General features: G+C 45.4%; 1 protein-coding gene across 2 annotated transcripts in view; it reads right to left on the bottom strand.

The window, feature by feature from the left end:
- DNAJC11 (DnaJ heat shock protein family (Hsp40) member C11) overlaps positions 1–16720 on the bottom strand; it is a 75693-nt gene that overhangs the window by 25497 nt on the left and 33476 nt on the right. For both annotated transcript variants that reach the window (XM_072819854.1, XM_072819855.1), the window contains one exon: positions 15530–15631. In XM_072819854.1, coding sequence (XP_072675955.1) covers positions 15530–15631 — 102 coding nt within the window. The remainder of the gene's footprint in view (positions 1–15529; positions 15632–16720) is intronic.

The following is a 16720-nucleotide window of genomic DNA, read 5'->3' as shown; positions in this document are numbered from 1 at the left end:
TTAGTATACATGAGTTTCATGACTGGCTGCCTCATTCAATGTGTTAGTCCTGATAGTTTTCAGCTGGTTCTCTAAGGAAAGGCAATCATATCCTATGCTGAAAATTACAGCCCTTACAATATTTTATCTTTTTTTAAAGATTTATTTATTTATTCATTTATTTATGACAGTCAGAGAGAGAGAGAGAGAGAGAGGCAGAGACACAGGAGGAGGAAGAAGCAGGCTCCATGCCAGGAGCCAGACGCGGGACTCGATCCCAGGACTCCAGGACCACGCCCTGGGCCAAAGGCAGGCGCTAAACCGCCAAGCCACCCAAGGATCCCCTATCTTTTTTTAAAAATATTTTATCTTTTATTTGTTTAATTGCATTGGCTTAAAACTTTCAAAATAATGCTAAATATGGTTTTATTTCCTTTGGCAAAGAAAACTTTAAAAAATGATAGGTATTTGTGTTAGCTCCACAACTGACAATCAACTGACTCACCAGCAGGTGGAATAGCCTTTAAAAGTTAAAAAATATTGCTTAAGTCATGACTTTTACAATCATTTGGTTGTTTCTTTAAACAAGGCCAAAATAGGGCAGCCTGGGTGACTTGGCGGTTTAGTGCCACCTTCAGCCCAGGGCATGATCCTGGAGACCCGGGATCGAGTCCCACTTCGGGCTCCCTGCATGGAGCCTGCTTCTCCCTCTTCCTGTATCTCTGTCTCTCTCTCTCTCTGTGTCTCTCATGAATAAATAAAGTCTTTAGGAAAAAAAAAAAAAAAAAAAAAACAAGGCCAAAATAACCACATACTCCAATGAGCCAGTGACTTGAGACTCAACAGTCTTTGGTGCTGATCCAAGTCAATGGAAAAGGACTAACCCAGAAAGGTCAAGGGAGCCGCTGCACAGAATGTTAGGCTCAAGTGCCAGCCATGGCTGATGAAATGGACTGCCCCAGAGAATGAGTGATCATGTCACTGTGAGTTCACAAGGACACAGCTTTTAATATTTTAAGGAGTGGTTTGGATGCCTGCCTTCTGCTGTACTTCCATTTCAAGGAAATAACCTTTCGAAAATGGACTGGTTACAGCACCAGAACCGGTCAGCTTTCTTCTCTACATGCTAACCAGGTGTTTGGCTGCATCTTAGAACTCATTTTCAAAATCTTTCAAGACAATATGCTTTTATAGGAGAAGTCATAACTTTGAGGGATGAAAGTCAGATTCTGAATTCCTGAATTCTGACAGGTCAAAAAGATCAAGGAAAAAGAAAAAGATAAAACAAATCTAATGCTGGATAAATTAATGAACCAGGGCTTTCCCAACAACTTCTAATTGAATATATACAGGCTTGTTTTCTTTTATTATTGCTATTAAATCACATTTTTCAGAAAAAAAAAGTTTACAAAGGAAAATACTTGCATATTTCACCTTATTTTTCTAGAGCAGAATCATCAAATTTTTTCTGTCAAGGGCCAGGCAGTATTTTTTTAAAATATTTTATTTATTTACGAGAGACAGAGAAAGAGAGAGAGAGAGGCAGAGGGAGAAGCTGGCTCCATGCAGGGAGCCTGATGCAGGACTAGATTCCAGTTCTCCAGGATCACGCCCTGGGCCAAAGGTGGCACTAAACCACTGAGCCACAGGGGCTGCGCACCAGACAGTATTTTAAAAGGCTCTGTGGACAACTATGGTTGAACTACTCCAGTCTGTGCTGTTACTGGATGCACCACAGAGCCACAGGTAATACTTAAATGAATGAGCGTTGCTGTGTTCAAATAAAACTTTAAGAACACTGAAATTTGAGTTTAATATTATTTTTATGTGTCACAAATTATTGTATGATTTCATAAAAACCATTAAAGATGTAATAAAAACAATTCTTAGCTCATGGGCTGAAAACTAGACAGTAGGCCATAGTTAGCTGACCCTCATTCTAGGGTACTCTGCCATCAATGTACAAAAAGGTGACAATGATGACAATTATGAACTCCTTTACATACAATCATAATACTACTGAAAAACTGTCAATGGGACATGTGGCAGCTACAGATTCCCAACTGAGATCTTTGTGACTTGTTTAGGAGCTGGAAGATTCAATCTATCATACAGGCCAGTTTCTGCTCCCCCAGATTAGAAGTGCCTGGACTCTATGGGGAACACATCGCACAGTTTCAAACTATCTTCTTCTTCTTTTTTTTTTTTTTTAATATTTTATTTATTTATTCATGAGAGACAGAGAGAGAGAGAGAGACAGAGGCAGAGGCAGAGGGAGAAGCAGGCTCCATGGAGGGAGCCCAACATGGGACTTGATCCCGGGTCTCCAGGATCACGCCCTGGGTTGAAGGTGGCGCTAAACCGCTGAGCCACCTGGACTGCCCTCAAACTATCTTCAAACAACCAGGTCATGGCAATAATAATGTAACACAACCTGTCAAGTGAATATGATTTACTTAGTGTCTCAGGCTTTGAGCTACTCAGTAAAAATCACCAACTGATAAGATTCAAAGGTTTAAGGAGCTAAATGTAAGAGGAAGTAGCTGGAGAGATCACCTTTTAGACATCTATTCCAACCTATAAACTATAACCCCAATGGATCACCATCTTCCTGGACTGCCCAATGAACCAGTCATAAGTCAACTTTTTTTCTTTAACCAATGAATAAAAACAAGCACCATAAAAAAGATATTTTTTTTACTCTCTCATCTGCAGATTACTGCAGCAGTTCCAATTCAGCCGCCATCTGAAGTTTGTTCAAATACACATTCCCAGGTAGCAGCCTGACAGACTCCTATTCAGCTGGTCCAAGAATCTGCACTTTTTAAAAGAAGACTTTATTTATTTGACAGTGTGAGCACGAGTTGGGGGAGGGGCAGAAGGAGATGGAGAGGAAGAAGCAGATTCCCCACTGAGCAGGGAGCCTTACACAGGGCTGGATTCCAGGACCCTGAGATTCATGACCTTAACCCACTGAGCCACCCAGGCACCCCCAGAATCTACACTTTTTTTTAAAAAGATTTATTTATTCATGATAGAGAGAGAGAGAGAGGCAGAGACACAGGAGGAGGGAGAAGCAGGCTCCATGCCAGGAGCCTGATGTGGGATCGATCCCGGGATTCCAGGATCGTGCCCTGGGCCAAAGGCAGGCGCTAAACCGCTGAGCCACCCAGGGATCCCCAGAATCTACACTTTTAATAAACAAATGTTTCTGTGATATAGTTGAGTTAACCTACTGGTTTTGGGAACCATTATCTAGTTCTTTTTTTTTTAAACTGAAAATTTTATTGAGATAATTGTAGATTCACAGGCAGTTGTTAAGAAATAAGAGAGATCCGATGCATCATTTGTCTTCCAATTGTAACATCTTGAAAAACTAGAGTACAATATCACACCAGGATATTGACCTTGATACAATCTAACGGTCTTGTTTAGATTTCCTGTTTACTTTTTCATTTGTGGCACATACGTTTAATTCTACACAATTTGATCGCCTACTTGCATTCCTGCATCTCGGAATACAGTCAACATACTGAATATTACCACCACCACAGGGATCCCTGTATTGGCTGTTTATAGCCACACCCACCTCCACCACCTCTCTGCCCAAGCCCTTTTTTTTTTTTGTTGTTTTTTGTTTTTTGTTTTTTAAAGATTTTATTTATTTATTCATGATAGTCACACAGAGAGAGACAGAGAGGCAGAGACACAGGCAGAGGGAGAAGCAGGCTCCATGCTGGGAGCCCGATGTGGGATTCGATCCTGGGTCTCCAGGATCGCGCCCCGGGCCAAAGGCAGGCGCCAAACCACTGCGCCACCCAGGGATCCCTGCCCAAGCCCTTTTGACCTGGGGCCTGCTCTTCATCTCCATGGTCTTTTATTTTTAACATTTATTTATGACAGACATAGAGAGAGAGAGAGAGAGAAAGAGAGAGGCAGAGACACAGGAGGAAGGAGAAGTAGGCTCCATGCCGGGAGCCCGATGTGGGACCCGATCCCGGGACTCCAGGATCGCGCCCTGGGCCAAAGGCAGGCGCTAAACCGCTGAGCCACCCAGGGATCCCCTCCATGGTCTTTTAAAGACTGATTGATTGCTAGAGATTGAAAGAGGGAGAGGAGAGTGAGGGGAGGGGCAGAAAAAGGAGAGAGAATCTCAAACAGACTCCCCACTGACCATGGAACCTACTTGGGCCTCAATCCCACAACCCTGAGTCAAAATCAAGAGTCAGACGCTTAACCTTAATGGATTGTGCCACTCAGGTGCCCACCCTTATCTCCCCACAGTCTTTTTGTCTTTTGAAGATCTTATCTATTTATTCATGAGAGACACACAGAGAGAGGCAGAGACATAGGCAGAGAGAGAAGCAGGCTCCCTGTGGGGAGCCCGATGTGGAACTCGATCCCAGGACCCCGGGATCGCGCCTGGAGCCAAAGGCAGATGCTCAACCCCTGAGCCACCCAAGTGCCCCTCCCCACCGGTCTTTTAAATGAAGAAGCTGCATCTTGACAGAGTTGTGGCCACTTTATATTGTTCCTATATCTCAAGGATTATGGGCAAATAACTTCCGGTGCTATTATCTCCAATAAATAAATATGGATTTTTGGTTAAGCCAATAGGATTGTTCTCTTGAAGCCCTCCTCTCTCCCAAAGTGACACTCAAGGAATAACAAAGGTGACCCGTAGGAGGCGCTAACTGAGCCCTAGAAACTGGAAAAGTATGGAGGCACTCACTGATGGAGCAGAGAAAGCTGGCTCAGGAACCAGAGGGACCAGGCACTAAGAGTGCCTCCGGAGTCGCCAGCTCACTAAGGAGACAAGTGACAGAGGCTTTGCTCTTTGAAGAAATGAAGGGAAGGCATGCCAGGTCCAACTGGCAGGGGAGATGAGGGCAGGCACTGGAAACAAGGGCCAAGTGAGACATGGCGTGGTCATCTCTAGACTACTACTATGGGGGCATCAGCAGCAAGACCGAGAGGCTGGGGTTTCCTGTACACAGAAGCATCATCTGCTAAGGAGAAGAGGCCTTTTAACACTAACCTTTGGGTCTCAGGGGTGGGGAGTCTCCATCCAAACAGCCCAGAGTTTAGGCTGTCAGTGACAAGTCCTGTCGAGCACATGGCACATCCCCTGAGCCTCACTCACTCCTTAAGGGCAGCCAGCCAGAGATTACCAGAACTTTGAGGGAAACATCCAACACAAGAGTCTGAAACCAAGTAAAGATCAAAAGGAACCAGAAAGAATCAGAGAATACAAATGTCAAAAAAAAAAGAAAAAAAAAAAAAGAAAAAAAAAAAAAAGGCAAGAAATGCCTAGGTAATATCCTTAGAAAAATAAGATATTACATTAATTGTAAAAAAAAGCATTTATGAATGCTTACTGTGTCGGGGACTCTCTAAGTATTTGAATGTATTATTCCATTTAATCTTTTCATTAACAATATGAGTACTGTTACTGTCTCCATTTTACAGATGAAGATACCAAGAACAAAGAGGCCAAGTGCCACACAGCTGGGAGGTGTGAGACAGAACTCAAATGCAGGGCATCTATCCCCATGGCTCAAGAACCAAAGCCCTACCTTTTACCTCCTCATGAATTACAAAAACAATGACAAATTGAGAAGAACAAAGTTCTTAGATATTAAAAAATACGGCAGGAATTTTCACACGGGTAGGAAGGCTGGAATATAACCTAGAAAAAGAAACTCTCAAACAAGTAGAACTAAACCAAAAATATGCAAAATGGAGAGGAAAAAATTAGCAAGTGAGACGATGAATCCAGTGGGTCCAATATGTGAAATGGAAGGAATGTGGACAATATGCGAAAACACCCCAGGGCTGGGGCACCCTGGGCTGGGAGAAGTGGGAGAGGGGGTGTGTTGGGGGGACACTGAATGCACCTGGCACTAGTGAGCAGTTCACCTGAGGCCTCCCACATGCAGCTGCACGAGCCCAGACAGGACGACCCTACAGGTTTCCAAACGGGGAAAAGAACATCATACACAAGAATCAGGAACTTGGATGGGTCTTCTCAACACCTGTCCCAGAAACTAGAAGACATTGGAACCAGGTCTTCCAAGTTCAGAGGAAAAATGACTTCCAAACTGGAACTTAATTACCAGTCGAATTAGTAAGCTGAATTATATAAAACCATCATTTTTTGGGTCTAAAACAGATAAAAAGCAGCCATTTCTAACATTAAATATAAAGCTATAACTAAATACTGAGACACACTTCCTAACATGTGTGCGTCTATCTATACACAAACTGTAAAAAGTATGCAGATACATGCTTTACACTTAGTTAAGTATAAAGATACAATCGAGACATTCTGGCGGCAGCCTGGGTGGCTCAGCGGTTTAGCACCGCCTTCATCCCAGGGTCTGATCCTGGAGACCCGGGATTGAATCCCATGTCAGACTCCCTGCATGAAGCCTGCTTCTCCCTCTGCCTGTGTCTCTGCCTCTCTCTCTCTCTCTGTCTCTCATGAATAAATAAAAACTTAACAACAACAAAAAGACATTCTGAATTACGCAAGGTCCACACTTGACCTCTGGAAAACAAGGTGGCAACATCTCTTACAGCTGAACATTTGCATATCCAATGACCCACCAATTTATATCCAGGTGCTTGTGGACACTCTCGCACACGTGCACTAGGAGGCAAGCACAAGAACATTCACAACAGCAATGTTCATAATCGCAAAAACCCGGAAACAATCTCAACACCCACTGGCTGGAGAATGGATAAATTGTGGGATATAGCAACGAAAATGAATGAGTCACGACTTCATGAGACACACAGACTTTTGAAAGAGTAGGAGGTGTGGGTAGAAAACAAGTCCCAGAGGACCACCTATAGCGTGGTACCATCTTTATAAAGCTCGAAAACAATAAAAACCAAACAGTGGATTACTTAAGCATACATCCAATTTGTGACAAAATTTTAAAAAGCACCAGAAGGATGACTCCCTTCAGATCGTGCTTCCTTCCAGCAGGGAGATGGGGCAGGAGGGGGCCATGGAAGTGGATGCAAGGTGTGGGCAATATCCTTGTCCCAAGGTCAGGCGGTGGGTTCCTCCACATCTGTTATTACTGTTAAGGTTTATGCGTTACATGTAATCCTTTCTAGGTATGTGTATATATAAATATGTTATTAATTTTTCCTTTAAAAGACAACAAAGTGGGGATCCCTGGGTGGCGCAGCAGTTTAGCGCCTGCCTTTGGCCCAGGGCGTGATCCTGGAGATCCGGGATCGAATCCCACGTCAGGCTCCCGGTGCATGGAGCCTGCTTCTCCCGCTGCCTATGTCTCTGCCTCTCTCTCTCTCTGTGTGACTATCATAAAAAAAAAAAAAAAAAGACAACAAAGTATGTGTGTGTATGGGAAGGACAAAAAAATTTGCCTTCCAAGGATTTTCTTTTTTTTAAAGATTTTGTTTATTTATTCATGAGAGACAGAGAGAGAGAGAGAGAGAGAGAGAGGCAGAGACACAGGCAGAGGGAGAAGCAGGCTCTACACAGGGAGCCCGACGTGGACTCGATCCTGGGACTCCTGGATCATGCCCTGGGCCGAAGGTGGCGCTAAACCACTAAGCCACCCAGGGATACCCCTCAGGGATTTTCTTTAATGAAGGTACTGGAAGATGGGTTTTCTCCATAGAAAAGGATATATCAAAAAAGGAGGGAGGTGTGGGAACCCATCCAAGGGAGGGAGGTGCTGTTCAGTGTGTCTCAGGGTCTGGCAGTGCTTCCCGGGGCTGCTCCTTGGAAAGGAAGAAGGTGTTCACTGAAGGAAGAGAAAGGCATTCCAAGGAAGCCAGTGAGGGACATCCTGGGGCCCCAGCTGTACAGCAGGCCAGAAAGTATGGGCCTTCAAGGGGTGCCACCAGAATCAGCGAGAATGACAGCATACTTAAGGAGTCCGATAGCACTGAGGGGGACACGTTCAGTCCTGACAGTCTGGAAACAAATTAGTGACAGATTTATAGAAAGCTCATCAAAGAAACCAAAGGAGACAATTATAACACCGTGGAGGGAAAAGTGTTTTAAGAGAGGTCAGGGGCAGCCCGGGTGGCTCAGCAGTTTAGTGCCACCTTCAGCCCAGGGCCTGATCCTGGAGTCCTGGAATCGAGTCCCACATCGGGCTCCCTGCATGGAGCCTGTTTCTCTCTCTGCCTGTGTCTCTACCTCTCTCTCTCTCTCTCATGAATAAATAAAAAATCTTAAAAAAAAAAAAAAAAAAAGAGAGGTCAGGTGGGGGCCCTTGGGTAGCTCGGTTGGTTAAGCAGTGGGCTCTGATTTCGGTTCAGGTCATAATCTCAGGGTTGTGAGATTGAGCCCCGTGTCAGGCTCCCTTTGCAGCAAGGAATCTGCCTCTCCCTCTCCCTCTGTCCACTCCCCTCACCCCTCAGCCCCACACGCCCTCTCTAAAATAAATAAATAAATTTATTAAAAAAAAAAAAAAAAAGTCAGGTAGTCATGGTACATCACCTGGCTTGGCCAAGCATTTATTCAGTGAACATTCACTTAACTCAAAAGGGGGTTATAACCACACTGGGTGGAATGGCAAATGTGTGTGTGCTGGGGAACTGCATTTTATCTTTCCTGGCGGGAGGTCAACACATAATTGCTAAGACTGAAAAAAAAACAGAGAACATTATAAACACACAACTCAGGGACACAGAAATGTCCCAAGCAAGAGCTCAGAGTGCTGGAAGTGGCGCCTCTGGGGTGGGGGGCTGGAGTCAGGCCTAGAGAGACGGGTGGGAGGAGGCAACTGCTTGTGTCTGTCTAGTCACCTACTTTTTTTTTTTTTTTAAAGATTTATTTATTCATGAGAGACAGAGAAAGAGGCAGAGACACCCTCAGACGGAGAAGTAGGCTCCCCACATGCAGCCCGATGTGGAACTCGATCCTAGATCCCAGGATCATGCCCTGAGCCAAAGGCAGAGGCTCAACCACTGAGCCACCCAGGCGTCCCTAGTTACCTACTACACTGCTTATGAATATGACTTTGACCACAAAAACTGAAAAAATTTCCCCACACTTCAGACTTCAAAACTAGTTTCCTTAAAAACTATTAAAATCTTGGGGCACCTGGGTGGCTCAGTCAGTTAACTGTCTGCTTTCAGCTCAGGTCAGGATCTTGGGGTCCTGGGATGGAGTCCCATGTGGGGCTCCCTGCTCAGAGGGGAGTCTGCTTCTCCCTCTGCCCCTACCCTCACTTGTGCAAGCGTGTGCTCTCTCTTTTTCTCTCTCAAATAAAAAAACCTTAAAAATGAGTAAAATCTCGGAAAGGCCTTATATGCATATTTAAAGATTAGTAGACTTCTTGTGCCCAAGAATGTCAGAAGTTTTCAGGAAGAACCAACAGAACCAAATGACACCATTGCTCACAGGCAGGGCTTGGAGCGGGAGAGTTGGGGGCAGCCCTCCCTCCCCCAGAGGTCATCAAAGGAACTCCACCCAGCCCGGATGGGAGCACCACCTGCCGGCCTGGAATCCACTCCCACACTGACTCTGCGAACAGCCGGGAAAACTTATTTTTATCTTAATTATATAACTCTCCCCCCCCCTCCCCCCGAAGATGTAGGTCCTTGCTGCTCTGTGTTCAGGATGAGATGGTGGATAAAAGTGCGGTTCCTTCGGTCCCCAGCAGCCTGCTTTGTTCACTGTTCCTTACACCAAGCCAAAATCGTCTTCATGCTGTTGGTTCTGTTCTCTCAAACGGTCATGAATTAATAACAGTTGCTGGGGGATCCCTGGGTGGCTCAGTGGTTTAGCGCCTGCCTTAGGCCCAGGACGTGATCCTGGAGTCCCGGGATCGAGTCCCACATTGGGCTCCCTTCATGGAGCCCGCTTCTCCCTCTGCCTCTCTCTCTCTCTGTGTTTCTCATAAATAAATAAATTAAAAAATCATAAAAAAAAAAAAAAGAGCAGTTGCTGCTTCTCCACAGAGAAGGGGAAGATGTGTTTCTTTGACCTCAGCTGCTACTAATTCCCCCACCACTGCTCCAGACACACTGGTGTCTTTGCTATTCCTGGAACACACCAGACCCATTATCCTTTTCCACTAGCTGCTCCCTCCATCTAGAAGGCTCTTCCCGATATCCACATGGATAACTCTTCTCTCCTTGTCTTTGTTCCAATTATCACTTTCTTAACAAGGCCTGAGCACCCTATTTAAAATGAGCATTTTTTTTTTAAATTTTTATTTATGATAGTCACAGAGAGAGAGAGAGAGAGAGAGAGAGAGAGAGAGAGAGGCAGAGACACAGGCAGAGGGAGAAGCAGGCTCCATGCACCAGGAGCCGGATGTGGGATTTGATCTCGGGTCTCCAGGATCGCGCCCTGGGTCAAAGGCAGGCGCCAAACCGCTGTGCCACCCAGGGATCCCTGAGCACCCTATTTAAAATTGTGGTCCTCCCCCCTTACTTTGATCTATCTTCCGGCTATAGCATTATCACCTCACCTTCTAACATATTATATAATTTACGTATTGTGTTTATTGCATCTCTCTCTCAATTAGAATCCAAGAGGGCAGGGTCTTGTCTGTTATTCTCTGCTGCACATTTACATCTGAAACAGGGCCTGGCTCCTTACAGGCACCCAATATAAACTGCCTTGTGAATACATGAATCATCTTTACCTTACCCATCCCCAACCTACAAATATTCTAAACTGTTGTTAACATTAAGCCCAGTCAGTTAAAGACCACCATTTTCCCGTCTCCCCTTCTAGAACGTTTCACCTTCACATTCTAGGTCACTGGGATCTTTTAGAATTGTGGTTTTGTCCTCTGGCTTTGGGTCACCTGAGAATATGATAGACATATCTTCATTGACATCATTCATAGAAATTCTGAGCATGCCAAGTGACAGCCTTTCTCCCACGATGAGAAGCTTCTCACCAGGCTAGAGATGATGCATTAATCAACCCTCTTTGAGTAGAATCAGTTGTTCATTCAGTCAGGAATGTTCCGTTCTGAATTATTTTCATGTTTATATTTTATCTGGCCATAAGCATAATGTGAGAAATTTCTGTCAAACGCATTCTTAATTACTAATTGAAAATTCCACCAAAAGAGGCAATTGCGTTAAGAGGCAATGTGCAGTTTGCCTGTTTTAGAGTTGATGAGCCTAGGGTGGCTCTTGAGACTGTCTTTGCAGATTCATTCTGAGATCAAAGTTGGAACCTTTGTTGTCTGACATCACGGAGGATTAAACACAAACTTTCCAGAGTTTCCCACTGCCCACCTCCCCCCTACATAAATAGCAGTGTCTATTCTGACATCTTGTTTCTGAGCAGCTATGCTGTCAGGATGGCAGGAACGGCCTCCTGTAGCCATCACTTGTCCTCTTCTGCAGGCTCTGCTGTAAACAACAGCCTCCTTGGACTTGGCCCGTCCATGACACTTCCCAATTTCTTCCCTTTCAATAGCTGCCTGTTTCTGCATCCGCTGAATCGCCCCCTCCTGCCATTGAGCACAACAAACATATGGGTTCAAACAGCTTTTCTTCTGCAAGATGTTCCTGTCAGTGGAGCCGAGGCAGTTTATGACATCAGAGCCATTTCCAGAGAACAGACTGAAGTCGTAGCCATGGGCTCATTCGAATGCCTGCAATCATTAGCCACGGCAGCCGATACACAGCTTTTTAAAAAACCCTTTAAAAATAATTGAGTAATGTAATCTTGCATCTTTATGAAAACATTTTGGGATTTATTATTATTATTATTATTTTTTTAATTTTTATTTATTTATGATAGTCATACAGAGAGAGAGAGAGAGGCAGAGACATAGGCAGAGGGAGAAGCAGGCTCCATGTACTGGGAACCTGACGTGGGATTCGATCCTGGGTCTCCAGGATCACGCCCTAGGCCAAAGGCAGGCGCTAAACCGCTGCGCCACCCAGGGATCCCACATTTTGGGATTTAAAGATATTTTTACTGTTATATGGATCCTTGATACGTTATTTAGATTTTTTTCCTGATAAAGCTGAATCATATTTTTAAGCTATTACAGGAACCAAACTGATAAGCTGGCCCTTTTTTTTTTTTTTTTTCAAGCTGGCCTTTCTAAAATCAGAAAGAAGGCCTTGCCAGGGAGTTTATGTTGACCTCTGTATGGAGAAAGGAAATGGAAGGTCCAGGAAAGAATGCAGTGTACCCCCTGAACTGTAATATAACAGGGTCTGAAAGCAGTGCACACCCTCAGGGGCAGACCCTGACACCTCCCAAGCAGTCTTTGACTTAAGGCTCTGCTTCACATGGGATGTGAACAAGTTCATTAGAAGGCAGTAATAAAGTCCCACAGTGCTGTCCGAGATCTGATGTCCTTAGACTCGTAGAGTGGCTGCCATCAGAGGGATAGAAGGCTTATGGGTATTAACAAAGAAAGGAATCAAAATAATCAATATGAATGAACATGGCACAGAACAACCCTATTGTATGACCTTAAGTCTTTAAAAAGGCAAGAAATGTAGATGGACTAAGCCAATGAAACAGACATCTTGAAGACAGTGGTAGGGTGGCCAGGGCAGTCCAGTTACAGTCCAGTCACACGTGGTGCTCCAGATGCCGATGAGTCTCATTGGTCTGTCCCAGCCATAAATTCCCTCCCAGACCTGCTCCATATGAGGGCCCGGGAGATCCTCAGACGCCAGCAATCTGAGCTTGGGGTTTTCCAGCAGGAAACACAGAGGACTTTCCTCTCACACGACAAAGACAGAACAGAGGCAATTAAACTAAGGACTTTGGGGGTCTTCCGACCCCCCATAGTGGGTTTGGTGGCAAACCTTCCATTTCACACAAGGGGAAACTGAACTAAGACAGGAAGGAAAAGTGGCCTGACTCAGAGCCCATAATGGGAGGGTGGAATCTGAATCCCTGTACAGGGCTCCTGACTCCAAGCGGAAAGCACCACCATGCTGTCTCTGGCACCTGTGCGTGTGAGTGTGTCTGCACACGCATTCCACTGGTGGCTTGCACTCTAGAGTTGGAGATTGCGCTCATTTATTTCTAAGCCCCACAGTGTTTCCCAAAGCTTATTTCACATAAACCAAGATTCAAAGGTAGCTGGCCACACTGAAACACCACTGGGCCAAGGCCATAGGAGAAGGCTGAATGGTGTTGTCAGATGGCCATTTTGAAATCCCAATGGCCAGACCTCATTCAAGCCCACTCACCACAGGCCCAGAACTGCCTGACCAAGCCAAGTATTTCCCATGCAGTGCTGAAGGAAACATGGACACCACACTGAGTTCTTAACCTCACTAGGACCTATGCACAGTATCACTGTGCATTTACTCAACAAACTTGGTCTGTTAAATTAACTTGGTCTGAATAAATTAACACCTATTTCCTACTTTTTAAAAAAATATTTTATTTGTTTGAGAGAGTGCATGCACATATACTCGAGCAGGGGGAGGGGCTGAGGAGGAGGGAGAGGGACAAGCAGACTCTGTGCTGAGAACATGGAGCCTGACACAGAGCCCAATCCCATGACTCTGAGATGACCACCTGAGCTGAAACCAAGAGTCGGATATTCAACTGGCTGAGCTACTCAGGCACCCCTAGACGGCTTCATTTTACAGACAAGAAAACTAAACACATCACTGTGTCAGAGTCAGTATTTCCAATCAATGATTTTTCCCATTTGACCTCTTTGCCTGTTCTTGGTATATACATCCTCCTGGAAAATCCCCACCCAATAAGCTTACTAGTAACAATAGAGAGAAATGCCCATCCAAATTTCAAATGGCAGTACCAATAATGGTACCTAGCCTGCCTATACCTTGGGATAGGTCAGTGCTGAGCCCGATTGTCATCAGGAGTATCCTTCTCCTGCGGTTTTCTTAAAAGGAGAAGATTGCCCCTGTCTTTCTTTGGATGAGAACATTCCAAACCCTTCCCACTCATCATGAAAAGCAAACTCCCCTGAAACAGAATAAAAGACCTAGCTCAAAACCTCTTCTCAAAATGCTGCACAGCCAACATCTGGTTATCACTTACTATTTCTGGTTAGAAAATGCCTTATTTATTTGGAAGCAGTTTATGCAAGTAGCAAAGTATTAGGAATTTTACAATAACTTGCATGCTTGTGTGAAATGGTCACAGCTGTGCTCCCTCATTCCACAGAAACATGGCCTGGAGACACATTTTCACAGAATCCCAATAAGCAATCACTGCGCACACCCAGATGGCCAATTTTATTGCAGGACACAGAGGCTCAGGCTACTGTGACGTTCTCTTTCCCCTTCATTGCTCTGAATGCAGCAAAACTCCAGCCAGAACAGCAAAGATACCAAAGCAACAGCTTGCTCCTGCCAGGCTTCCACCCCATCTTCTCAACCCTCACTCCATCTGCCAACACCGACCTTTCAAACCAGACCTCCCCACAGTGCGTGGCCTTGACCACTGGCCCCTTGAATGGAACTCACGAACATGGCTCAGGATGCCTCAGAAACTTTAGCACTCCTAACTATGCCCCAAGTTGATTTGGCTGGTGTTTCAGTTCTCTACCTGCCTAGGATCAAAAGCCGCTCTGCATCACTGACGCCATCATCTGTGGCAGGGAGGCTGAGTAGAAAGGAGAGGTGTTGGCATTTGTAGATATACTTTGAAATGCAGGCCTCAAATAGATGGGAGCATTCTGAATTTACGGTCCTCTAACTGCTGAAGGAGTCTTTAAAAAAATCCACTTTCGGGAATATATGTGATCAGAAGTTCATATTATCACACTTCCCAGTTGTATGCTAGCATCTGTTCTTTTTCTTTAGGAGATTTTCAGGCTGCCTGCCAGGCCATCCTGGCCACACTGATGGAAGTTCGGCTGCTGGGTCCCCTTACCAAGCACAGTTGAACAGGAATACTGGGCCACATTTGGTTAGCCATTCATACATCTGGTATCTTAAATCAACTGAGCTATCCTATCTGCCATAGGGCTGGGGCACGCACTCAGAACAATGTGCTTCCCTAACAAATCAAAGGACGAAATACCATATGCGGGACTGAAAAGTCACTCTCAGACTCAGGGTCACAGGACTCAAGCTCCCCTGGGGACCTGACTGAGTCAAAGGGGGGTCATCTTATTGCTGCCTAAAGAACCTGGGGACTGGTGTTCATGGCACTGCTATCCTGGGAGGATAAAAGCCTGGGCCCCCGCCTAAGGCAGTCTGGAAATATCTCAAGCCTAAGTAGTCTGGTGGCTGCCCTCTCCCTGATAGCATCCCCTGACTGGAACCTGTCAAGGGCTTGGGCAGCTCGACTGCAAGGAAGGGTCTCAAGATTTGGGCTGTGCTGCTGTCTGGGCCAGAAATCTGGAACTGGTTTTGTCTTCTGTGCACATGGTTGAAGGCACATTTCTTCAAGACCTGAGCAGCAGCTTTGCTGAAAGTCACTGGAAGCTGCTTTCCAGAAAGATGTCATTCAGATAAACAAAATTTTGTTCTACCAATTTGGTATATAATTACTTAAAAAAAAAATATCTCACCAGCAACAAGGATCCTGGGCCCACCGATGCCCTAAACTGTCCCCACAGCATGCCTGGCTCACCTTGGGGTTGGTGCGCTGCTGCAGCCTCCTCTCCTCCCTCTCTCTCTGCAGCCGCTCAAACTCTTCCCTGATTTCAGCTGGTGTTCTCCTCCTTTCCACCACCTGCGGACACAGTCAGGAGGAGGAGACAGTTAAGGACCCAGAAAGCAAAGAAAACACACAAAGAGCGGACATCATTAACTGAGGTGTGTCCACCTGGCCTGGGCTGGCCAGTCCTTTCCCCAGGACTTTATGAATGGCAATGACACCCCAATGAGTTTTTCCTGTGGACACACAGTCTCTAATGAGGTGAGGCTCACACTTACACCCACTCAGCTCTTCCCTGATCATCCCCAGGGCCATGCTTTTCCTCAGCTCTCCAGCGAGAGAAGCATCCTTGGTTTCAGTAACCGATCTCTGAGGCTGCAGGACCTTACAAAGAACACATCACCTTATTTTTTAATTTTCTTTAGAGACAGAGTGAGAGGTCATGCACGAGGGTGGGGTGGGGAGTGGCAGAGGGTAAGAGGGAGAGAATCTTAAGCAGGAGCCACACTGAGTGTGGATGTGTGGTTGAATCTCACAACCCTGAGATCATGACCTGAAGTGAAATCAAGAGTCGGATGCTCAAACGACTGAGCCACGAAGGAGCCCCAAGAACAAACCACCTTAAGTTTCACAGTCTAAATTTCCTAATGAATCCCAGCACAGATAATAAATGTTAAAGATGAAAGCAAAGTGCAAACGTGCCCACTGTAGCCCTGCTGTCTCTTCCCAGTACGCCGGGGCCATCACTAGAGAAGCTTTCCAAGCTTGGACCAAGTGGTCTTTGGCCTTCAGGCCTGGGCATCTTTACAACAGTGGGACTCTTCCCCCTACACTAGGATACCCCTGAGAATGTATAATGTCAGATGTACTTTAGCATAAACAGTACTTAAGTCCCAAAGGGCAGACCACATGAATGCTTGGGGTTACACAATGATGTCAAATATGGAGAATATTAGGCATTCCAACTTGGCTTTTTTCTTAGTTTGTCATAAAGTAGAGATTTCAAAGAGGCAAGGAAATGCCACCTTGGACCTCAGGCCCCACATCTGTGAAAGAGGAAACCGCACCCCATGATTTCTAGGGTCCAAGATTCCACGGCCTGTGAGGAACACTGAGAGTGGGGGTGGGACAGTCATGGAAACCCAGAGAGCACATTCCCTGTAT

This window comes from Canis lupus, chromosome 3, assembly GCF_048164855.1.
Source record: "Canis lupus baileyi chromosome 3, mCanLup2.hap1, whole genome shotgun sequence".
In the NCBI taxonomy this organism is placed as follows: domain Eukaryota; kingdom Metazoa; phylum Chordata; class Mammalia; order Carnivora; family Canidae; genus Canis; species Canis lupus.
This window is presented reverse-complemented; position numbering and strand designations above follow the sequence as displayed.